This window comes from Miscanthus floridulus, chromosome 2, assembly GCF_019320115.1.
Source record: "Miscanthus floridulus cultivar M001 chromosome 2, ASM1932011v1, whole genome shotgun sequence".
In the NCBI taxonomy this organism is placed as follows: domain Eukaryota; kingdom Viridiplantae; phylum Streptophyta; class Magnoliopsida; order Poales; family Poaceae; genus Miscanthus; species Miscanthus floridulus.
Window position 1 is genome coordinate 169,284,774 of NC_089581.1, and position 25,003 is coordinate 169,309,776.

At 46.1% G+C, this 25,003-nt stretch overlaps 2 protein-coding genes and 1 pseudogene across 2 annotated transcripts; 1 reads left to right on the top strand and 2 right to left on the bottom strand.

The window, feature by feature from the left end:
* Positions 1 to 9,088: 9,088 nt before the first annotated feature.
* Positions 9,089 to 9,732, bottom strand: LOC136537419 (uncharacterized). Its single transcript, XM_066529399.1, has 2 exons — positions 9,419 to 9,732; positions 9,089 to 9,305 (listed from the first exon to the last, which is right to left on the bottom strand). The coding sequence occupies exons 1-2, from the start codon at positions 9,730 to 9,732 to the stop codon at positions 9,089 to 9,091; spliced, it is 531 nt and encodes a 176-aa protein (XP_066385496.1).
* Positions 9,733 to 10,775: 1,043 nt separating this feature from the next.
* LOC136535661 (BEL1-like homeodomain protein 7) lies at positions 10,776 to 14,718 on the top strand. Its single transcript, XM_066528010.1, has 6 exons — positions 10,776 to 11,049; positions 11,434 to 11,501; positions 11,952 to 12,758; positions 12,944 to 13,323; positions 13,427 to 13,487; positions 13,591 to 14,718. The coding sequence occupies exons 3-6, from the start codon at positions 12,093 to 12,095 to the stop codon at positions 14,230 to 14,232; spliced, it is 1,749 nt and encodes a 582-aa protein (XP_066384107.1). The 5' UTR covers positions 10,776 to 11,049; positions 11,434 to 11,501; positions 11,952 to 12,092; the 3' UTR covers positions 14,233 to 14,718.
* A 2,071-nt stretch (positions 14,719 to 16,789) lies between these two features.
* Positions 16,790 to 22,827, bottom strand: LOC136540604 (protein CHROMATIN REMODELING 35-like; annotated as a pseudogene).
* Between the last annotated feature and the right edge of the window lie 2,176 nt (positions 22,828 to 25,003).

Consider the following 25,003-nt stretch of genomic DNA (forward strand, 5'->3'; position numbering starts at 1 on the left):
CGGGAGTGACGCAGGTTGCCTGCCGCTTGAGAGCAAGTATAATAAGAGGCTATAAACTGAATGAATGATGAGGTAGAGGAGAGTGAAAAGGAGATAGAAGAAACGGACTATAAGCTTACCATCGATTTGGACACTGAAACTAAAAAAACTCTACGAGAAAGACAAGTGAGTCATATACTTGAAGATGTAACTAATATATAAATACGCTGATAGGTAGGTTGTAAAGATTTAGCCTTGCTCTAACGCGCTCGGGGTTTGCCGACAAAACACCCATGCCATGCCGCCAGCGGACATGCCGGTCAGCCGGTGCGGCGGTGCCGCCGTCATCTCGTCTCTGGACGGGGAATCGAATCCAAATCCCTAGCGCAACTGAGCGGCCCACGCATTGCGGGGAAGAGCAGGGCGCGCATTTTGTCATCGAATCCTCCGTCTTATCCTCGAGGCGTGAGCGTGAGCATGTGTGGCCTTTTAGGCAGCGTTTGGTTGCCAGAATCAAACCGTGCATGCACTAGTTCATCCTGGATAGCCATGTGGAGTCCACCTGTGTCACCGTTTGGTTGTCGGATTGAACAAGTGCATCCATGACAGAACAATCCAGATACATCGAATATTCTTTTCAGATGCTGCATAATCTCGTGCACCGCAAAAGGCCGAACGACACCATTCAAGATCGAGCCTGTGCCGAGTGTCGTGTCGCAGTCTCTTGCGCATATCTTGCCTCACACGGTCCCACCCGTTCCCCTCCCTCGCTGACTCCGGCTACACAGGTGATTAGTTGGTTACTGTCCTCTTATAATTCGTACAACTTGTTTTTTAGTTGAAATAATATTTTTTTCTCATAATAAATTATTCAGAACAGTATTTTAACTTGTTTTTTCAGCGAAACGAACAAGACCTTTGTGCTTTCACATTCATCTCTCTTTCCTTTTCTTTTGCATATATCTCCTGGTAATTAAAAAATTATTTACTGAGAAATAGACAAACTAATTGTACCTATTTTATTATCTTGTTGCATTTGTAGTAGCAAATGGGGTGTGCAAATGTACGGTACACGCGAAATTCTTAGACGAACCATACAACCAACCAAACATGATTTTATACCAAATCATACCATTCCATACGTCCATCCAAACCAGCAGCTTGTACCATCTTGTACAAATAATCGAGCAATCAACGTGTACCATGTCATCTAGAATTGTCCCATACGTCGTCCATCTATTCAGGATGATCCGTACCATTCACCTCTGTACACCTAACCAAGCGCTTCCTTAGGGTCTGATTGGTTGCCCCGCTCACGCCGTCCAAAGGTCCATCCGGTATTACTCGGTGCATTACGGCCGTGTTTGGTTCCCCTGCTCGCACTTTTCGTCTGCATCCTTTCGTTCATCTGCCCTCCTCCATCCTGTACGCCTCTGTCTTCTCAATTTTCACTTCCCTCTCCATACAGGACGGCTTTATTCACGCATGGTGCAGGGGCCCATGTGTCAGACACCCAAAACTTTAATGCATGCATGCAACCAAACATGACCTCATCTCGTACTGAACCAACAATAAAGACAATCAAACACGATCACTTACACGAGCTCAACCTAGCTTCTTTAGTTCTGCACAGCCTAGCCATCCTGGCTCGAGGCTCGCTATGCAACCAATCGCGCCCTCAGTGCCTTTATTTGTAGTTAGAACGGAGGAAAGGTGGACAGCGGGCTCAGGCTTTCACAGGGCTCTGCCGCGGCCGCCGTACCCTTGTTGTGTTATCGTTGCGGCTACGAGTACATGCCCAAGGTGTTCGTTTTGGGTTGCTGCCGTGATATGATTCGTGAGGATTTTGATGAGCGTGGCCTGGCTTGTTCGGTTAGGGACCCACCGTGCGAGCGTGACACCGTGACCGTGTTATTTTATTATATATACTCCGTAGTGATCAAGTGAAGCGGAGAAGAGTGCATTGCGGAAGCTCACGTCGGATCGGAAACGCTCGTCGTGATGGAACGGCTCTTATTCTTCTTCAATTCCGCCGCGTGCAGGACGGGAGTCGCGGCGGCAGACCGAAGCAGGCCCGTGGCGTCCGTGTCTCTACGAGCGATGCACCAACGACAAGACACAAGTACACTCCGCCCGTTCCGAGGACACGACGCACAGCGGTGGCTACGAAAGTCCGGAGCCTCATAAAACCAGATCGAATCAAATCACCGATGAGCCGATCTGGCTAGAATACGAGTTGCCACATTACAATATCTACTCACGTGAATAAACGGCGTGTTCGCTGGTTCGTTTCTGGGCTGGGTTGGGCTGGCCGGTGCTGGTTTGTTGTGAGAGAAAAATATGGTTGACTGGTTGAATAAGTCTGGCTGAAACCAACAAGTGAACAGGATGAAAGTAAAAAAAAAATGTTTGATGTCATAGATGATGGAAGCCACCAGAGAGTGATCCCTTTCATTTGATTGGACCTTCTGGATCACAGAGAAGCAATAAGAGGTAATTATCACCTTGTTATATGGATATTTCAGACCAAACGGACATGCCTAAGAACAATTGCCTTTGCAAGTTCTAGATCAGCGGTACTATTTTATCCTTGCCTTGAAGCAACCAAAAGGTCAGCATTGTGGTCTTGATCACTAAACCAATTTTCATTCTCTCTGATTTTGCAAATAAAGCAACATCAACACTCAACTTAACCCATCCTTCCGACGGTGGAGGCCACTGTTTAGATTTAGCAGGGTCACATCTTTTGGAATCAATAGATTTGTAAAGATGCAGCAGAACCATTTCAGAATATGCTTGTATTTTCTCTGCAACATAGTGAGGATGCATATAGACATCTGGCCTCCGAAATATGCTATATAGTGATCATTAAGATTGTGGCTTCTTTCTTTGAGGATGTTGCCAAATAATCAAATAGCCGTTGTTGCTTGGCAGAGGTGAAGTTCTTCAAGCATCTTGTTAGAGCCACGTCCTCTCTTCAGTTCTCTCCATTTTTTTTTTGAAAAGTCCAAATTACTCCCCTCAAGTTTGGCATGTGTCCAGATTATTCCCTAAACTTACATTTAGTTTAATTTACTCCCTCCAACTATTTCAGCTGGTCTAGTTTACCCCTTAACATGGTTTGTTATTTTTGTTTTTCCACGTATTATTTGAGTCTTAATATCAACTTTTGTGATATGATAGATAACTTTATAAGTTATGTTAGAAAAATATATCTTAACTTTTTGCCACTATTTTGATAGCTTAAGAAATTTAATAATAAATTAATACTAGAGGTACAATATCGTATAAAATATAATGATGAAAAATTTATAGTGCATTTTTCTAATACAAAATACAATGCCCTCTATCACCTCACAAAATTTGAAAGTAAAATATAATTTATACATAGATAAACAAAAAAATTCTCTTTAAGGTGTTAGTTGGACCAACTTAAATAGTTGGAGGGAGTAAATTGAATCAAATGTTAGTTTGGGGGGTTATTTGGACATAGGCCAAATTTGGAGGGAGTAATATGGACTTTTTCCCTCTCTTTTTTTTTTTTTGAACTCCAGTTATCTCGAAATTTCAGCAACATATCGGGAGCTCCAGCGGAGCTGCTGGTGCGCATGCGGCCCCGACCCTAGCGTAGCTAGTAGCTGAGGCCCCTGAGCGCTGGGCCGCCGCCACTCAGGCCATCGCCCCGCCCAAGGCCGTCTCTGCAGCTGAGGCCGACTGGGCCCAAGATAAATGGCCAGGCCTCTTGCGGCTCCTTCCTATTCCACAGCCCAAGATCAGTGGCCATCCAGGGCGCACCTATCATCTCTCAGGCCCAACTACAGCACGCGGCGCACTCGCGCTCGCACGGTAGCGGGTTACCGTAACGCTGACGCGCCGTCCGTCCCCGCAGAGCAGCCTGACCCCGGCCGGGCGGGCCGGCCGTGCCGATGCCGATGCCGATGCCGATGCCGATGCCGCCCACTGCGCACCCAGCATAGCATCCGCGGCCGGCCGGACGAAGAGGGCCCCGCCGGCGAATGCACGGCCATCTCCCTCCCCTGCACCGTACTCCCACGCCACGCCGACACCGACACCGACAGTGCTCCACACCACACATGGGCTGTCTGTTCCTCCCTCCGTGTCCGTCCCCTCTCGTGTCTCGCCCCCTTGTCTTGTATCCATTCCACGCTCTGCACAACTATACAACGTTTAAGATTCTGCCGCCTGTACTTGCCCCTTGAAGGGTAGAGAAAGCGAGCGGGGACGAGGGGGACGCCGACGCCGCGGCGGAGTGCGCTGCCTCTGTCTGGGGCGCCCACGCTTTGTGGAAAAGAAAATATGTGGCGCACTCGGCACTGCACAGTGCACAGCATCATTGGCTGCGTACTTGGGCACGGGCTGACTGTTGCTAGGGTCAATTTTTATCTGAACCGTACCTCAGGCCGTGAGGACGGAGATAAGGGTTTCAGACTTTCAGTTCAGTCAGGGATGCTGCTGACCCAATCAATGGATGGAATGGAACCAAACCAATCATTGGTATGGTAGCCGATGAATGAACGAACGATACTCTTAGACGATTCATGGCATCTTCCAACAGCAAACCGCGTGCCTCATCATTTTTTTTATTAACCAAAAAAAAGTTGCTTCTGGAATGGAAAATAAAAAGGTAAGGAGGAGTGACGACCGTTCAGAGGTGTTAGGTGACAATTGGCGTGCCCATCCGTCAGCCGATCGATGGCATTATCATCCCTTCCCCCTGCGCGTTTCACGTGACCTGACGAGAAAATTCTTCTTTGTCCTCTTTTGGTAGAGCACCATTTCAGAACGCAATCCAACTAGCAATTTCTTTTCTTTTCATCTGGTCTGGTCGCCACTAAACACCGCAAGAAACACTTTTGCAAAGCCGGCCTTCCGATTGATTCATGATCAGTAGCTATGAGCTCAAGCATATATGTTATTCAGAATTCAGATGCTGTTCAACCGAAGCTGAGCTGAATGACAGACGCACACTTGCTGCACGTACGACAGGCACAGCTCGCTGGCTCGCCCAGGAAACACGAAGCCTTGTCCGGTTGTCCCGCTCGGCGGGCGTCCGAGTTGCGTTGCGTGAAGCCGCCACCTGTTTCGTCTGAATGCAATGCAACGCCTCCTTCCACGGTCTCGCACTCGCAGCTCGTCAATGGTCCGATCCCAGACAGCTAGCGCCCCTTCCGCGGACTGCTCCTCCACAGCGCCGGAACTGAAAGCACGGCCGGGGCAGTTCCTCTCCTGTTGCCCAACAGCGTGTCCCTCTCCCCTCCCTCCCTCCCCCGGGTCATCAGAAACTTCTATTGCCGGCACCGGCGAATGGTGGGGCGACACGGCAGGGACTCCCCGGCTCCAATGGCGATCTGACACAGGTGAGGGTGAGGCCACACCTCGATCGGTTAGGATAAAGCAGCGAGGACGAACCGAGCACGGACGAACGATCGGCAAAAAGGCTAGGCTAGGCTAGGCCTTGTGCTGGGGTGGTGTTCGTGTGTTATAAACAATTCGGCTACTAGCAGTTTCATGGTTTCGGAGGGGTGACACGTCATGATCCGACAATGGCGTTGGGTGGCACAGGGCACAGGTACAGGGTACAGGGTCATCCATCAATCTGAACGAGATGCGCCGCAACCGGGTCAAGTTTCTCCGTTTCAGGAACCGACATATCTGGTGCCTGTAGGTGATCCCAGTCTGATGGGCGTACGTGTGTTTCTTCAGAGGTAAGATAAGGGAGGTGAACTTCACATTTCTATACATTCACTCATTCAGATGATTGTTTAAAAAATGTCACCCCAAAACCTTATTTCTATATTCAGATGTTTGTTTAATAAATGGCACCCAACACCTTGCTTGCAGTACACCTCACAAATGATTGAGGCCTGTCAAATATTAGAGTATTGTCCCATGGAGTTTTCTACGTTCAATGGATGGCCTTGTATTTTCAATTTACAATAATAACGTGGAACTGGTGTAAGTATTTAAACTTTGGGTTTGTTTGTATTATTTGTGGCCTCAACCTTTTCATTTATATATATATAAAATGAACTTCACATTTCTAACTTGTCTTCAGTAGCACGACATTACAAGCAGTATCTTACTGGTAGATTTCAACAAGACTTGATCAGTATGTACCAAAATGTCTTTTCTTTCGTCTCTTCTCGAAACGTTCTTGAAAATTCGGAATCACCGAAAATTGTTCATCTAAACCAATGAGGATCACTGTCATCATGAATAAACTTCTGACTGACTGAGGTCGCTTTTTAATCTCCCTTCTGCAGTAACTAGAGTTCTAGATAATGCAATCAGAGTTCCATAACAATGAATAAAATAAATTTGACGTGACCTATCCTTCTTGACAGCTAAGGCCTGACGACGACACCCACATAGTATTTTTCTTATATAATATATAGCTTGCCATAATCACACGAAGCAACTGGTATTACTAAAAAGAAAAATTTCGGATTTTTCCCAAGCATGGGCACGTCACATTCGCTAAAAACTATGAACAGTCACAATCTTGAGGAACACACTACTATGTATCTTTTAGCTTTTGGTCTGAGCAACAAAGATATATGGATGATCTACAACTATACATACCCAATTATGCATTCTCTACCAGTTCACTCTACTAGTACTAATTCACCGAATTTTCGCCGAATCCCATCTCCTGGAGACTGGGCCTCGATGTCAGTGGCTCTACCAAGAGCGGATCAATGGAAGGTGTTAGGGTCAAATTCATTATTGGAGGGGGACCAATGAGACACTCGTCCTTGCACATCACTACCACATGCCCAATACCAAAAGCAAGTGCTGCCACCAAACTGAGATAAAGGTGGCATTAGTTAAGTGGTGTTAGGGAGGGGCACCCGCCCCTGCACTTTTAACCAGAAATGAAACGAAACGAAAAAGGAGATTTGGCCTTTGGGCGTGCAATGCAGATGCAGCATGTATGTAGACATCTGGTGGTACATTTCTGTTGCTGATGCACTTGGTCCTGTGAGACGTCAGCGTCGTCTCTCAGCAGGAGCTGGTCGAGCATCTGATGATGATCAGATCAGTTGTGGCCGGAATTGGGAGGTTCACAGGGCAAAGAGGGTTTAGGTCCACCAACTGGTGGTTACGAGACTAATACAGCTTAACAGATACCCCATCACCTACTCTAGCGATCAATCAAGACCCTGCAGGGAACTAGTTGGGTTCTTCTGCTGAAAGAGCACTACTGAAAGTGAAATGACATCAACGTTTGCAAGAAGCGTAAAAACTAAGAAATTTTAACGGCTTCTGCTTTCCTTGTGTGCTTATAGTGGAGAAAACAAAGCTCTGATCCGCCGATGGCTATCTGATCGCTCACGAAAACAACAAAACAAAAAACATGTATATGGTACTACTGATTTTTTTCGGTTTGAGTTGTATCGAAGAATAAGCTTTGGACATGGATTCGTCTATGACAAAAGGGGAAAAAAAACTTTGCATAATACTACCTCTGTTGTCAAATAAAAAAAATGAAACAATCCTAGTTCTATAGTTAATCAAACTATCTCAAAGTTGATTAAATTTATAGAAAAGAGTATCAGTATTTAGACAACAAATAAATATACTATAAAAATATATTCCATGATAAATCTGATGATACTATTTTGGTATCATAAATATTGTTACTTTTTTTTGATAAATTTAGTCAAATTCAATAGAACTATGGTAGAATTGCATCTTTTTTGGGACGCACTGAATACTAAAATTGCTTCCGTTCTTAGAAAACTACTGGTAGCGTGCCCGTACGTTGTTATGAGATAACTAACAATTTATACTAAAAACATACGAATCGCACGATAAGATAACAATGCTGTAAAAATTAAATACCAACGTTAAAGTGACATTTAATCCAAAAAGCAAAGTTTATGAATTTAACATAGTCACGGAGTGCGCGGCGTCGCAGGCTCACAAACTCTACTTTATAGACCTTTCCGTGATGCGGCTAAGATAATGTTTTATATTGGCAGGAAGAAATCTTCGATATCTATTTCTTTCATTGTAATCCATTTATCTGGACTGTCGACGAAATATGGTCGGTAGTCCATCTAGGGGTATGCCCATGATGGTAGATTGTCGGTAGACGGTGCGTGTAATCAGGAACCAGATGGCTACAGAGGCACAAGACACAAGATTTATACAGGTTCGGCCGCCGTGTTGGCGTAATACCTACGTCATGTGTCTCATTATTCTGTATTGATTGAGGTTTAGATGGATTGTCCTCCCTAAGGGGGACCCTTGCCTCTCCTTATATAGTCTGGAGGAGGAGGGTTACAAATAAAGTATCCTATTTGGTACTATTACAATATCTAGTACAACTTGTAATCTTGCCGTGCACGCCTCGATCTTACGGACCGGGCCATCTCGGATGGTGCGGCCCATGTACCATCTTGTGGTACCCGGGGGTATATCCCTCACATGGACAATGTTTGAGGTGAGAGTACGGTTACTGTTTTTAGTAGCTTTGCGATATTATCCGAAGCCATGAGATAATTGATGTCTTGCAATAATCCTTCCAAAGATTGGGTCGAATCCAATCTAGAGCCTCGTAACCCTGCATCTTTTCCTGGACGGGCTTCACTTCGGATGCACCGGTAGCAATATCAACGATCTCCAATCGATAGACCAAGTCGTATGGATCCCCATACAATGGCTCAGACATGTAGATTTTGTTCTCCTTGTATTTGGATACACTTGTTCTACTGAAGCTTTCATTGAAATGTTTAGACACGAACATTGTCCGATCACCGATGTCCCTCACCTTGGACCACTCCGGCATACGGTTGTGGAGGTTGCACTTGTAGATCGCGCTGTTGTAGGTGAAGATCTGTGTCTCGTGGAACGTGTTCACCATGACACCCACAATGTGCAGCTCACCGTTTGATTCCAGGTAGCTGCGGTGGCAGAGCCCCGCAGGTGGCGACAGCGATGGCAGCAGCGTCGCAGTTAGAGTAGCGTCGGCGGCGTTGCTGCTGCAGACGGAGATTTCTCCAGTGCAGTCGATCACCAAGAATTTGTCTTAGCAGTGGATGATGGACCCCACGGAGAACTCTAGTTTGGTGTCGAGCAGCGTCTATGCGCTGTCGACTCCAACCCGGCAGAACGCGACCTCCGTGGAGCACCCCAGCATGGCCACGGGCACGCACTCGCGGCCGGCGACGTTAGGCGGTGCCGAGAGCACGATCTCACGGAAGAACACGTCCCTCATATCTTCTAGCTTAATGGCTCTGCCTGCGGCATCCGTGTCCCCGTAGTCGTTGGTGGGATGGAGGACCCACCGGCTGTGGACCCTAGACACGTGTTCCGATGAGGACGTTGTCGCGACGTGTTCGCCTGTTGGCGGGAGCTCAACGCGGGGGGCACAGGCACCGACGAATGGATTCAGCAGCGACACGGACACCACCTCATCCATGAGCGCCAGGAGCTGCATGCCACCTTGTCGCGCACGTCGGGCAGCGTCTTGGACAAGACCTTCTTCTCCGGGACGCAGTAGAAGCCAACGCGGTTCGAGTCGGGGTCGAATGGGAGCAGCAGGAGCGGCCCGAAGGTCACGAACGGGACGGCGGCGCGCCATGGGGAGCAAGCGGATCGGAAGGACGCCGTGTCGTGGCCTGATGCGAGACGCTGCCCGATGGACTCGAGGAGATCCTCTGGCAGGTCGGATCTCCAGTCAGGGAGAGGTAGGGACCTTCTCTTGGGATTGAGAGGCTGAGCCATGGAAGACAGATGACATCAACTATGGTTTACGCAAGAAATAGTATCTGGTGTCTACTATCACGATGGATCATGGATTGAGGAATGGAGATATGGGGAAAGGATTCAAAATGAACAGACCCAAGGGCAATTTCAGCAAGAAACAACAAACGAGGGCGATGGAACTTGTGAGCGTGAAACCAAATGAAAGGAGAAAAAAGTTGTCCCTTTTGCAAATGCAAAGAGGGAAAATAATTAAATGTAGGCAAATTTGACAAGGTTATCCGAAATGCAAAGATGTTTCTTTTGTCTTAATTATCTTTCCTTCTCTGTTAATTCTCTTTCCTTTTGCTCGTTGCCATGTATGCTGGTGTATGCAAACATGCAATGTGTATATGGATAGCACAATAATTTTCTACTTCCTTATTTTGTCATGATTCCTCTATCATATGGCAGACGATATTCAATCAAGCAGCATGCGGGAGATTTCGTGGGATTGCAGGCGTGGGCAGACGGACGAACCAAAATAAACGTCGCACCAAAAAATGTCCACATTTTATTCTTTTTAGTTGTAGGAGAAGCTGATCAACTTAACGCTATCTGATTGCTCATCAAGACAGCAAAACAAAAACATTTACATGATATTAAAATTCCTTGCGATATTGTTCTTTTTTTATATGTATATTAACAACAAATTTGTGAGAAGCTCCGACACTAATCCAAGAAGGAGATAAGCACCCGAGCTGATCCAAGGACGCGAACTATGGATGATAGAATCTTTGGGCATGCGAACAGTCTCAAAATTGAGGGCTGAGATTGAGCATCATCCAAGTGAAAGAATCTCAGCCGTCCAATTTCCTATTCCAGGGCTGGAATAGGAAATTGGACGGCTGAGATTCTTTCACTTGGATGATGCTCAATCTCAGCCCTCAATTTCCAGGAGCGTGCAGCAGTCAGTGAAAACCTATGTGAGAAAATGATAGAGAAAAGAGAGAGAGAGGAATAAGTGAGAGGAAACAAACTAAAATGGTGGTGGGGTTTCTTTAAGATTTAATTTATAGGAAGATAGCGTTAGGCAGCCCTTATTGGTGGCAGGAGTATATTATTGCTCAAGGTAGGAGTCAGGAGTTAGAACAACTCAAGTCTAGAGAGGGAACCAAAAGGGAAAAATAACAAAAAGAATAGACACGGCTCTGTTCTTCTTATTCCAATCTTCTCTCATCTTGCTGATTCATTCTTAGAATCCTTGGGATCAGCTCTGTCTGTCCTCTTGTTAGGTGGTTTCTGTTATAGCCAAGAACTCTTCCTCTTTCTAAGTCTCAACTTCAGTTTCTTGCAGAGGTATAGCCTTATCTTTGTGAAGCTTAGATTATTCTTTGCGTCTTAATCTGAACAACATACATCATACATGAATTCTTGGTTTCTACTTCCTGCTTGTTGAGCTTTCAGTTTCTAGTTAGCTCCATGTGTTTGGTGGTGGGTGCACCAGCTGAATAGGTTGGCTCTTGTTTGACTTGGTCTCTGAAGCACTAGTCAAGGTTCTTTGAAATCGGACTGAATTTTTCTCTGGAGTTAGTTCTTCTTGACTGAAATTTCTGGCTGTGTGCCTAATTTTAGGATTCCTTTCCTTTCATAGCCCACTGATTTGGACTACTGGTTTTACTCTAATTAGGTGATGCCTTCAACATAACAACTTAAAGGCTTCGATTGCTTTCTATGTCCCAGGTAGATATCTTAAAAACTTTGGTGACCGTCTTCGAGGAAGTGCAGTCATCTGAAGTTTATCGTCCCAGGTAGATACCTTAAATTTTTGTTGGATCCACTCTTTTGTTGTTTTGTGCTGATTTTCTTCAGGCTTCGCTCGCTGGCTCGCCCAATACAAGACATATTCTTCAGTTCTTTTGCAGTCTCCTGTCTGAATTTGCTGTTATTATTGCCTACTAGTATTTGACTCACTATGTTTTCTGACGAATTCGGTATGCTGATGCATGAGATGTTTTGCTTCTGATTCAATCATAAATGTTTAAAGAAACTATCCCTTTCTTTTTCTCTTGTCTCCAATTACATGCAGCAAAGCCGAATTTCTAAGGGCCTGTTTGGAATGCCGGATTTTTTTCCCATTCCTGCGTTTTTCCTGTAAAATTAAACTGATTCCTGTGAAATTCCTGTGTGATTTCTGTGAAATTCCTGCGTTCCAAACAGACCCTAATAGTTTGGAATCTGCAATTTTTTTTCTTTTGCAGCCAGCTGTTACCTTGGAGCCGCATACAGTACCTTTGAAGCTTTGTTAACACCAATCTGATTCTGATGACAAAAACAGTCACTATCTCCCGTCATCCTTGTAACGATCTGTCAGCCGGCCTCATCTTGTGCTTCTGAAGACGATGTCCACATTCTTCTCCACTTCCACGAATCAGAGGGACCTCGCCGGAGGCGGCGGCGACATGTCGTTCCACCACTACACGTACTCGGATTCACCAGCCGGCGGCCTCGTGCCTTTCCCCGCCACCATCGTGTCGGAAGGCCACGTTGCGCATGGCCATGGCTGTGACGACGGCAGGGACGAGCCGGGCGCGTTCGTGAACTTGAACGCGAGGGACGGGCCGGCGAGCGGCGCCGAGATGGGCCTGCAGACGCAGCTGCTCATGGCGAACGCGTCGTCGGCGGTGCAGCACCAGGGGCTGTCGCTTAGCCTTGGCACGCAGGGAGTGCCGGTGTCTCTTTACCAGTACCGGCAGGCGCAGGCAGGCATGGCCGCCGCCTCCTCCTTGCTGAGCCCGAACCAGGCGTCGACGACGGCGAACAGGAACGCGCAGGGCATCTACATTCAGAACTCCAGGTACCTCAAGGCCGCGAGGGAGCTGCTGGACGAGGTGGTCAATGTCCGGGACGCGATCAAACGCAAGGGAGACAAGAACCAGCAGGGCAAGGATTCCGGCGGCGAGGGCAAGGACGCCGAGACGAGCGACGACAAGGCCGACGAGCACGAGGGGAACTCCTCCGCGGACCTTCAGAACAAAGTGTCGGCACTGACGGCGCTGCTGGATCAGGTAATTTTTTTTTCCTGTCACTGCAGCTGAGTGAGTTCATTCTCATGGTTACGTGGTGCAGTGCATGCTGTTGTTGTTTTGCTGCGACTGCAAGTGAGTCTGAGTTCGTTCGTAGTTTGTTCGTTGGGACAAGAACAGAGACTTGACGTAGACGGAGGGTAATATGCATTGGGTGACCATGACAGGTGGACCGCAAGTACAGGCACTACCACCACCAGATGCAGATCGTGATGTCGTCCTTCGACGCGGTGGCCGGCGCCGGCGCGGCGAGGCCTTACACGGCGCTGGCGCTGCAGACCATCTCCCGTCACTTCCGGTCGCTGCGCGACGCCGTCGGCGCGCAGGTGCAGTCGCTGCGGCGGAGCCTGGGCGAGAAGGACACCTCGGCACAGGGCGGTGGGCTGTCCCGGCTGCGCTACATCGACCAGCAGCTGCGGCAGCAGCGCGCCATGCAGCAGTTCGGCATGATGCAGCAGCCGCAGCACGCCTGGCGCCCCCAGCGTGGTCTCCCGGAGTCCGCCGTCTCCGTGCTCCGCGCCTGGCTCTTCGAGCATTTTTTCCACCCGTAAGGCCGTACAACCTAAACCTTCTTCTCCATCGATCGTGTATCCATATCACTCACGTACTCACCAATGCTCCATGATCGAATCGATCGATAACACACACAGGTACCCGAAAGATTCAGAGAAGCTGATGCTCGCTAGGCAGACAGGCTTGTCTAGGGGTCAGGTGAGCTAGAGAGACACGAACTGGATCGATCTCCTTCTACATGGCCCTTGCTCCTTACTAATAATACGAGCTGCTGCTGCGTGGCTTTACGTATGTGATGTAGGTGTCCAACTGGTTCATCAACGCGCGCGTTCGTCTGTGGAAGCCGATGATCGAGGAGATGTACAAGGAGGAATTCGGGGCGGAGATGGACTCGCACTCATCGTCGGAGAACGCGGCGGGCAACAAGGGCAAAGCGGACGAGGCGATATCCTCAGAGGACCACGAGGAGTTCCAGAGCCCGTCGAGCGCCGCAAACGCAAAGCACGGCGCCGCAGCAGCAGGCCACCACCTCAGCGCGTTCAAGTCGGAGGCAATCGGTGGCATGGACGCCGCCGGCGTCGGCGTCGGCGTCGGCCTGTCCAGCCTCGACGGCGCCATCGGCCCGTACGCTACCAGCCTCAACCTCGGCGCTGCTGTCGGCAACGGCGGCGGCGGCCTGCAGGAGGACTTCGCGCACCACCACGGCGTCGGCGACGCGAGGTTCGTGCAGGCGTACGGCGACATGGCCGGCCTCGGCGGCTACGACGGCGGCAGCGTGTCGCTGACACTGGGCCTGCAGCACTGCAACGACGCCGGCGCCGTGCCCGCCGAGCAGCAGGGCCTCCTGTACGGCAACGCCGGCGACTTCGAGTTCATCAACGGCTCCGCCGAGGACAGGCAGCGGTTCGGCTCGTCGCAGCTGCTGCACGATTTTGTCGCGTGAGGCGGCTGGACAACCGGGGTGCGCCGGCGAGTGGTGAATAACGCGGACGGCGTCAGAAGCCTGGGATGGCCGGCCGGCGCCGCCGCGGGTATACGATGATCACACTTCATCATGCATGGTACATCGTTTCACTTTCAAATTTCAAATTAACGAGTAAGTTCAAGCATACATACATATATACAGGGGTATACAAAACTGTATATGATAATATGAGGTGTGGTATAAAGTGTAGGTTATTGCTGTAAAGAAGATTAGACTATTGGTACTATTTTTGGTAGCTTGAAGATTCGTCTACTGATGATTCAAGTCCAGATATGATGTGTTGTTGTTGCTTATTGGTCCAATTGGACCTGATCAAGTGAGTTGGCTCCCTTCGGAGATTGTAGACACAAATGTTTCATGTTTTGTATTGTACCAGTTGTTCAGTTCAGCTCTAACAACAATGCAGAAACATACTACTCTATATATAAGCCCATGATTTGAACCTCTTGTGACATCTGATTTGAGACAGATATTGCAGGCCAGCAAGTTTTGTATATCCAGAAATGACGTTGCATTGCAAGTACGCAAACGTTCAGAATTCTGCACCTTTATATCCTTTCATTTAATCTATATAGCATTGAATTGATACACGTACAACGTCTGAAAAAAGATCAATCGATAATATAATAAGATCATAAAAGAGTCACCTTGCTGCTGCAGCGGATGGAGGGCTGTGCAGGCCGATTCTTCAGTTTATAGCGAGCTGTATAGTCTATCCTGATTCAAAGAAAACAATCGCTCTGAAATCCGAATTGAGACAATCCCACCGGATAGATACATACCTCTGAAAAGCTTACGAAGATACGTGGACGGGGTTATAACAAAAAAAAAAGTAGGAGGAATTCATACAACATTGATGCTGCAGCGGGAGGTAGGGCTCTTTTGTGATGGAGCTGCGTTCCGACTTCCGAGGTACAATGGCGGCGGCGACGACGACGACGACCGGCGAGTCGATCTCCGCGTCAGCCTGTGCCACTGGCACCGATCGTGACCAGGCGGCCCACGAATAAGCCCAGGAGAGTGTACAAGGCGAAACATCCCTGGGCCGGGCCGTCAACAGTGACCATATTGCCCACGATAACCTTCAGGGTCCGCCTCGGCCTACGCCCGGTTCGAGCGGTGGCTCGTGTATAGCAGCGACCAGACTGACGCACTGCGTCTGATTTATGAAGTATGGAATTCATCTGATTCAGGCATGTAAATATTGCATGCGGGAGGTTTCTCAAAGTACTGCACAGAGCACATTTTCTTCCCAGATGAATTGATAGAGCAGATATATGATTTCATTATCATCAGAAGAGAAAAGCCCAACACATTATAATTTTCCATGGCTACCTGAATGCTGGTTCAGTCACAACAAACTGGCAGCACGGCAATGTATATCTTCTTATCTCATGTATCCAACCGTAAACCGTTTGTCATACAGACAACAGAACCAGTATGTCTGGTAAATTTAGCATCAGTTCGTCACGTTTCGCAAACACAAGATGTAAACCAAAAGCAGTTACTTCTTACATTCGCAAGTGTTAATGCCTAATATATTTGCACAACTTTATACAAAAACACACTGCACCAGATTTGCCAAACACTTCTGTAATGCTTCACTTTATTACTTTCCTAACTAATAACTTGTCCACTGCGGTACTGCTGTCCAGCTTTTAGACTAGTCAACTGTAATGTAAAGTCACTTGTCACTTTGTCAGCATCCAACGCCCACATTCACCTGCATAATGCGGAAAATGGTGTGTTCATTAATACGTCCAACCTTCTACTAGCACAAGGTGAAATTAGATCCATATTAATTACCAAGACGTACCTCTTAAATAGGGATTTGATGTCTGCTTGTAGTGCAGGGCTTTTAAGAAAGAAAAAAGTCTACTTAACCCCTCATCTTTCATACTTGGTCTACTTCACCTCCCAACTATGAAACCGTCTATTTTACCCCCTAAACTTTCAAAAACGTCTGTTTTACCCTTGGGTGGTTTTCAGCGGCCGGGTTTGCTACAGTGATTTTGAATTTCTTTTTTTATTTATTTTCGGTGAATTTTTGAAAAATTATAATAAATCATAGAAAAATCATAAAATAAAAAAATCTAATTTTATTGGAATCCACATGAGTAGATCTACACAATGAATATATAATACGGTATGCTTTAGTACAAATTTTTTTTAGCTTTAGATTAATTTGAAAATCCAATTTTGTCTGTAATTAATTAGAATTTATCTATAACTAAGTTATACATAGTCCAATGAGTACGAAATTTTTACTATATTTCAAGCATACAATAATTAGCGTACCATAAAAATTTCACCACAATTGGACCATATAAGCTGCAGCTATGAATTATTCCAATTAATAACAGACAAAAATTAGATTTTCCAATTAATCTAAGGCTACAGTAAAAAATTTTGTACTAAAGCATATCGTATTATATATTCACTATGTAGATCTATTCATGTGGAGTCCAATAAAATTAATTTTTTCATTTTATGATTTTTTAAAATTTCACCGAAAATAAATAAAAAAAAATTCAAAACCACGGATACCGTAGCAAATCCTGTAGCAACCCGCCTGTAGCAGAACCGCCGCTGAAAAACCGCCCAGGGGTAAAATAGACGGTTTTTGAAAGTTCAGGGGTAAAACAGACGGTTTCATAGTTGGGAGGTGAAGTAGACCAAGTATGAAAGGTGGGGGGTTAAGTAGACTTTTTCCTTTCGAGAAACATGTCCTTGCAGTCTGAAATATCAACCTTGGCCAGCTCAAAATCCCTCGTTGCTGCAGAGCTCATCCCAGTCGAACCACAGCTTCGACACTCGCTCTTTCTTGAAGGCGGTGTGGCGATCCTCCTCCTCTGACGAGCCAGAAGCAACGAGGCGGTAACAGTACACGACTCTAGACTGCCCCGGTCTGAATGCCCGCCCGATTGCCTGGCGCATCACAGCAGGATTCTCATGAACATCCAAAATGACAATGCGGGATGCACCAACGAGGGAGATCCCCTCCCCACAAGCCTTGATGGAACCAAAGAAGACTTTAGCATCAGGTGAGTTGTTAAACCTCTCAATTGCTTGCTCTCGCTGCTCTTGTGTTGAACTGCCATCCATCAGGAAAGTGTTAACTCCTGGCTTCCATCCTTTCATTTTGGTGAACAAGGTTTCCAAGAAATGAAGAGAGCGAACATACTGGCTGAACACAAGTACCTTCTCTCCTACAGCTTCTGAAAGTGACAACAGATTGTGTATGAACTTTGCCTTCATCCCATCACTGATATCAATTCCACATACAATTGAATCCATCATCCTTTTGCTGATGTTTCTATTTTTCTTGTCAACAATCTTGACATCCTTTAAGCATGGATGAAGTGAAACAGCATTGCATTTTGCATGTGCTTCAAATCTTTTCAGTCCTGCCAAACCCTTGATGATATCTTCCTGTTTGCTACTCATATTTAGCAAAACTGTGAAATCCACAAGTCCAGGTAGCTCCTTCAAGATCTCACCTTGGTAGTAGTGGAGAATATTTTCAGTTAGCTTGCGTAGATTCTGGATAATCATCATCCTCATTGTTTTGGAATCCTTCTGAAGATTCTCCTCAATCAATTCATAGAAAACCTTTTCTGATATGGTTTTCGGCCGCATAGCCATCCCTGACATGTCCACCTTAGTCAGTATACCCTTCATGATTGCACGTGATCTCTGCATCTTCAAGAATCTGGGTCGGACAAGATTCAAAATATTGAAAACCTCACTTACGTGGTTCTGAAACAGGGTCCCTGAGAGCACCACTTTTCGAGGAGTTCGAATAGTTTCAAGTGCATTGAGCAGGTCTGTTTGGTCATTTCTCGAGGTGTGGCCTTCATCTAGAATTACAAGGCTTGGGACCCTCAGCAGCTTCTCTTTGCACATTATGGTTTCTCTATCAGAAGAGTTGTCAGAAATTATGTGTGCAAATTGTTGATAGCCAAGCAGCAATATGCTTTTGCTTTCTTCCCACAATTTCAAAACTTTCAGCTGCTCAGGTCGGCTACTAGCTTTGGAGGAGTAAAAATCATACAAAGGAATGTTCTCAACTTGCCAACAGAGAAATTCACTTTTCCATGTTCCCAACATACCCTTTGGAAGCATAATCAATGGTCTCCCAGCAGGGTACCTGGCCAGAAAGCTGTGGACAAAACTAATCAGCAGAAATGTCTTTCCAGAACCAGGCGCATGTGCTAGAATACACCCTCCTGGGTTGTCCTCATCTGCCAGATTCTTAATCAAGAAATTGAAACCCTCCACTTGGTGAGGTTTCATCTGTTCTGAATGTTGATGGTGCATTGACAGAGTATCAGGTGCAACACTTAAAATAGTTCCTAGAGCATTCATAGTTGCATCTGGATCACTAGAGTTTCTTTGTTTTTTGGGGTACGTTCTGTACGCTTGATTGCGCTGGTGTATGCAAGCAAAAAAAAAAAAAAAAAGAGAAATGGGATGTGCTAACTCACAAAAAAGAGCGTGGAAAACTAGGGATTCAAGAAACAGAAATAACTGCATTCAACATAAAACTTGAAAAAAGTTTTGCAAATGAGAAATTGAATAGGACTTGATGTGGGAAACGGACTTTTAAGTTCTGTCTATGTTTTGCTTTCATTCAGAAACACATTTATAACAGAGTTTTTGGAACAGCATGAAAATGCGTGTTTGATCAATAAGACAACTTCCAAGTTATGCCAAGTTGTCAAACATATGAACAAACACTGGCAAAACTGCACAGTAATTGGTAAGTAGTAATTGGTAGAGTAGATGAAAGGACATATAATTTTCATGAACCATATTTTGAGAAACTGTTGGGAGGGAATTGTTCATTAGAAATAAAACTAGCTCCATTTTTTCTATGTGACGCCATGACATCATTTTAGTGTATGTAATTATGTACAGATCAATTTCTCCATAAAATTTCAAATGACTTAAAGAAACAGAGTAAAAAGTGATGATTTATGAAATAGGAAATTATCAAGATAAACGCTAAACAAAATCACTAATTATTGTATAAAATATCAATCAGTAATGATGCGATTGCCAGGAAGCCAAGATTGAAATAGTATAAGAAAATGATCTTGTGAAATAGTATAAGAAAATGATCTTGAGACTCAGTAATTGAAGCATTCTGACAAAGAGGGAATTGATTAAACTATTTTGGACCATAAATTCTATACCTTTTTCCATGAATGCTCAAAAATTTTCTCGATGCGCTGCTGGATCAGACCACAAATACGGCACACCATGCCCAAATCATCTTTCAACAGGAAGTCATGGCTACATGCATCCTCTGTTTCCTCAGAGTTACTCTCAAATGGAACTATACTCAGACTAACTTGATTGGTCTGCTCAAATAAATGGAGTTAGACTCAAGTCACAGAAGAAAAAAAAACAATTAATAGCAAATCACAAAGTAAGCAAAATGTAAAGGTACTGATAAAAATAATCCAGTACTACTGTGATAGTAAAACGTCAAAAAGAGAGTCAAAGGATAAAAAAGGGTGATAACCACAAAATTTGCAATACAACTAATCAGATCATCGAGGTGCTGAGTAAGATTGGACAACTAATCAAATCATCGAGGTGCTAAGTAAGATTGGACTAAAGGGACTCATCTAGTGAAAACAAATGCCTCACTGAGGACATGGGAACCAACAAGTGGACATGAAATTGCAACTAAATAATTCACAAAGAAAACTGAGAGCTACGTACTGAGGTTGCCTATCATAAACCTAGAGTCCTAACTTGATGTTTTTTGAACGGCCTAACTTGATATAGTTACAAAAAAAAAGATTGATTTTAGATTTGAGTACCTCTGAACATGCAAGTGCAACTGACATGCCCATCCACAGATCATCCAGCTCATCAACCGGGCTACCATTATCACAGTGATTACCCTCGTTGCTCTGTGGTTCATTTTGTAGAATTTCACAAGATACTTCATAAGAACCAACATGTTTCGCTATGGTTCTTCCAATCTTTCCTTTCTCTGACCATTCTGTTCAAATGAAAAGGGTGAACATTATTGGGTGGAAATGGCTGCATTTATCATCCTTTAAACTTCAGTTTATAAAGAATCAATACTATATCATGCAGGTCATGATTTTTTAGCCTGATTAGTCATATATTATACTCCATGAAGAAGAAGATGCAGAAAGTACACACGAATTTTGTGTCCCCATATAGCAAAATCAGGAACATATTTTATATAGATCTATCTGATAAAGAATATAACAACTTTATAGAAGAGGCAACATGCAGTTGCTTTGAGACACACACCATAGGCTTAGCAGTACATGCATTACTTGGTCAATGAGTAGCGACTTGTAGTTGTTACACTACTTAGGAATGATAATGATCCAGTTTTTAGGCACAAAATGAGTTGTAGTTCTCTAATTTATTATAAACCATAGTGATTAACAGATCATTGCTAGAAGCCAAGAAATCCTCTTTTCTTTTTTCCCGAGAAAAAACCCTCATATTTATATGAAGAAAAAGCACACCTCAGTATTAGTGTATATGTTTCCACGTGCTAGCTTCATCAATGGCTGCTGCTCAGAAGTACTGTGGCTGTCAAATAGAACAATCTTTTTGGCCTTGAAACAGAATGGCAACAAGTTAGCAATGGATGCATTCAACACAATTTAATTTACTAAATACTAGAACATGTAAATCTGTTTGGCTGATCAAGGAAACCATGAATCCTCAGTATCCTCATCTACTACAAATTATCTACAACTTCAATTTTCCTGTAAAAACAATGTGTATTCACACAAGCTGAACGCACCTCAGCAGAAACATCGTCATTATCCATGCCGTCGTTCACTTGCTTAACTAAAGCCTGTGGTTCAGTACTGCTATTGCAATTGTCCGGCCTGATGATTTCCTGATGTCCGACAGGGTGCTCAAGCAGCGGGTTCTGTTGGATGTAATTATCATTTTGATTAGAAGATGAATTCTCATCACCAAAGGATTTAACCCTGTCCTTGTCGCCTGAATCAACCGCTGAAGCTGTTGAACCAGCCTCAGTGTTGCCTGCATTAACTTGGGTGTGATATTCAACATTGTCTTCGTCTGCATCCAAGTCGATAACATTATCTGGACTATAACTGCTCCCAATTTTTCCAAAGTTATCTAGTCTTGCATCGGATGATTTGGGAAGTGGACTGGAATAAAGCTGTTCGATAGGTACTTGTCGTAGCCTTTCTATGATGCCAAAAAGTTCACGGCGTTTGGCAATGATTGCCTTGAAATCTTTGGTGACACTCCCAGCCTTCAACTCATTGACTTGCTGAAGAAACTGAAGACGAAGACGTTTATTATGAAGGAAGATGTTTGACTGGGACTGGGTCCCTGGTGAGCTAGTGTGCCTTTTGTGGCCAGCAGAACCCATCCTTCAGAAAAATAAACACTAAATTCTTTATAAGAGGCACATACTGCAAGTATGTTTACTATTAAACAACCACCTTGTATATTTGTCGGACACAAATAATCACCTCTTAAATTCATGGTGAAAGGGAAATTACAAATCAGGAATATGCTATCATCAATGATGTCATAATCGTTAACAATATCAAGGAAAACAAACATTTATGCGACCAGCAAATCATGAAATGGGTAAAAAAAACATTAGGGACCAATGATTTATGCATTTCAGTTTCCACACGGCTATTCTAATTTACGAAGGAAGCTTGAGTCATGGAAGGGTGGATTTACGCACTGACCAGCAGACTGATCAGCACATGAACCCCAGGAACCAAATGGGAAATGGAAAGGACCTAGTAAATGCAGATGTAAATCAATCGCACTGGTATCAGAAAGTGGGATGAGTGGTAGAGATCTTTGTTTGGTTAGAAAATGTAACCGATCCCAACCATCTTGATCGCATCCTTGCAACGGGGTGCCGCTAGCCGCTAGGCTCCTCGCCTGGCTGCGCGGGGATCCTGTCGAGTCCACGTCGCATGCCATAGCGCCAGGGAAGACGACGGCGAGCGACCCGTCGGACCGCCGCCGGCTGCTCCGAGTCCCGGCCTTCGCTGGAGCTTGGCAGCCTCCCCCGCACGTAATCTCGGACGCCCGGAAGCCACGGAGAGAGGGAGCCGTGGCTTCGTCTTCGCTGCAGCGAAGGTCTAGTTGTACTGCAATCCACAAGGTAGAATAGAAGGTACCCAAGCAGAAGCAGCGAGCGACCAATTCGTGTACGGGGAACTGTCGACCGCCCTTGATAGTGGATTTCCTCAGCGTCAACCTAAACAGATGAGTACAATTTGATCCCTGAAAGGCTGAAACAGACAAAGCTCCCTGCAGTGGCATTGTGGCACACAAGGTCGCGATTTTCACATGGAAAATGGGGTTCAACCAACCACATCGATCAGAACAACCCAAACCCACGGATTGCGCTTTGCACAAAAACACATGGATTGGACATAGAAATGCACATAAAAAGGTGCAGCATTTGGGGGAGAGGCGGTGAACCTGAACCAAGCCGTCCCGCGATGCTCAGCTCGGTGGAGAAGAAGTGAGAAGAGTTGGGTGATGCAGTGCGTTGTTTGTGCAATTGTGCGTGACAGAGGGCAGAATTGCAGAAGTACCCACCCAATGCAACTTATTAGGAACTCAAAACCTTTTTGTTTTTTCCTTCCAATTTTTTCTTATTCCAAAAACTTTTTTTTTCTCGAATACGCACGAGTGTGCATATCATTGTATTAGAAGAAAAAGTTTATAGTACAAGAGTTGCATTCCCGGCCGTTAGTTAGTTTCCTGCGGACGCTACATTATGGAAAAAAACAACCACCGTAATCCATGTCTATCCTGACAAGGACCTAGCCCTGCGCTAGCGCACGTAGCCCGCTTGCTCCGGCCTGAATCCATCGGTCGGCTTCGTTCTTGATGATGTGCAGTAGGTCGCCGATGGACGATGTCGATTCCCGGAAACATCTTGCGTTCCGTTCCTTCCATAGTTGCCAGGAGACGAGGGCGAAGAGGGAGTCCATACCGTTTCGCCGATCGCCGGTGCACACTGACCGCAATCGGCGCCACCAGGAGAGCGTCGTTTGGGAGACTGGTGGAACTTGCTGCCCAAGCGCTTGCAGGACATAGTACCATACCTCACGGGTGAACGGGCATACTGCAATGATGTGGTCTATTGTTTCCTGTCCTTGGTCACAGAGGTAGCATAACTCATGTGCCTCGAGACCGTGTCTCGCCCTTCTGTCGCCGGTCCAGTGCCTTCTTTTCATGGCAAGCCAAATAAAGATCTTGATGCAAAGCGGAGCCCACGTTTTCTAGATCAATGTATGGCCTGACATTCTGATGGATCCACTGTGCATCATGTCGTATGCCGATTTGGCTGTGTAGCATCCGTCTGTCGTCCAGCGCCAAATGGTCCTGTCAGGCTCATTGCCAAGATGGATGTCCCCAACGCTTGCCCAGAGATGTAGGTAATCCGTGAGCTCGAGCACTGAGAGGCCTCCACTTATGCAGCGCACCCATGTGCTGTCCTGGAGGCCTTGTCTGACCGTTAGCGTGCGTCGCACCCGCCGTGAAATTCTCTGGTGCAGGTATGGGGCGATAGTGGCGACGTCCTCCCCGTCAATCCACCGGTCTTCCCAGAACAAAGCGTTTCGCCCGTCGCCTAGCCTGGTGAAGGTTGACGCTCTGAAGAAGGCTTGGACCTCCTTGGAGGTATGGATCGGCAGCTGGTTCCACGCCCGATCTTGATCGGTTCTCTGCAGCCACAGCCAGCGCGTTTGTAGGGCGAAACCGGCTAGCTTCAGATCGCTGATCCCAAGTCCACCGAGCTCCTTCGGCCTGCAGCAGGCTTTCCAGGCAACCATGCACTTTCCTCTGACTGACTGGTCCTTCCCGGCCCAAAAGAATCGCCTGCAGATGCCGTCGATCTCTTTCCTTGCCCAAGTGGGAAGATTTTCTGCCATCATGGCGTAGATGGGAACCGCCCGTAGGACCGACTTTACCCAGACCAACCTTCCACTTCTCGCCATTAGCGAACCGTGGCTCGGTGGTAGCTTCCTGTCGACAGCTTGTACTAGTGACTGGTAGTGTGTTTTGGGGATTGATTTGGTACTGAGCGGCAGCCCCAGATACTTGATTGGAAATGTCTGCACTTGACAGCCGAGGATGGACACAATTTCCGGCAGAACGTCGTCGGCTCCGTAGATGGCAGTGACTGAGCACTTGGCTAGGTTTGTGTGCAGCCCTGTTGTCTGTCCGAAAATGCTTAGAATCTCTTTGATTGCCCTTGCCTCCTGGATAGATGGCCGTACAAAGAGAATGGCGTCGTCGGCATAGATGCTGCATTGGAATTTGATTTCCGAAGGGGCTATCTTCTTCAACACACCGTCATTTGCCGCCTTACTGAACAGTCTTTGGAGGACGTCCATTGCTATTATAAATAGCATCGGGGATAAGGAGTCCCCCTGCCGAACCCCTCTAAGGTGCCTGATGGGGTGTCCTCGCTGGCCATTCAGTAGTATCCTCGACGAGGCGGTGCTCAATAGCGTCTCGATCCAGCCGCACCATCTATCGCTAAACCCGTGCGCTTGCAGTACCTCCAGCAGGAAAGGCCAAGAGAGGGTGTCGAATGCCTTGGATATGTCAAGCTTCAACAACAGCATGGGGATTTTCTTCCGCCTGATCAGCACTGCTGCTCGCTGCACGTACTTGTAGTTGTCATGGATAGAACGGCTTC

Excerpts from the sequence above, each read along its gene's own strand:
- LOC136537419 (XM_066529399.1), bottom strand. The coding sequence starts at position 9,732 with ATGGCTCAGCCTCTCAATCCCAAGAGAAGGTCCCTACCTCTCCCTGAC. Across the intron at positions 9,306-9,418 it reads TCCTGGCGCTCATGGATGAG|GGTCCACAGCCGGTGGGTCC; the intron begins GTGGTGTCCGTG and ends ACACGTGTCTAG.
- LOC136535661 (XM_066528010.1), top strand. The coding sequence starts at position 12,093 with ATGTCCACATTCTTCTCCACTTCCACGAATCAGAGGGACCTCGCCGGA. Across the intron at positions 13,324-13,426 it reads TTCGAGCATTTTTTCCACCC|GTACCCGAAAGATTCAGAGA; the intron begins GTAAGGCCGTAC and ends TAACACACACAG. Across the intron at positions 13,488-13,590 it reads CAGGCTTGTCTAGGGGTCAG|GTGTCCAACTGGTTCATCAA; the intron begins GTGAGCTAGAGA and ends TATGTGATGTAG.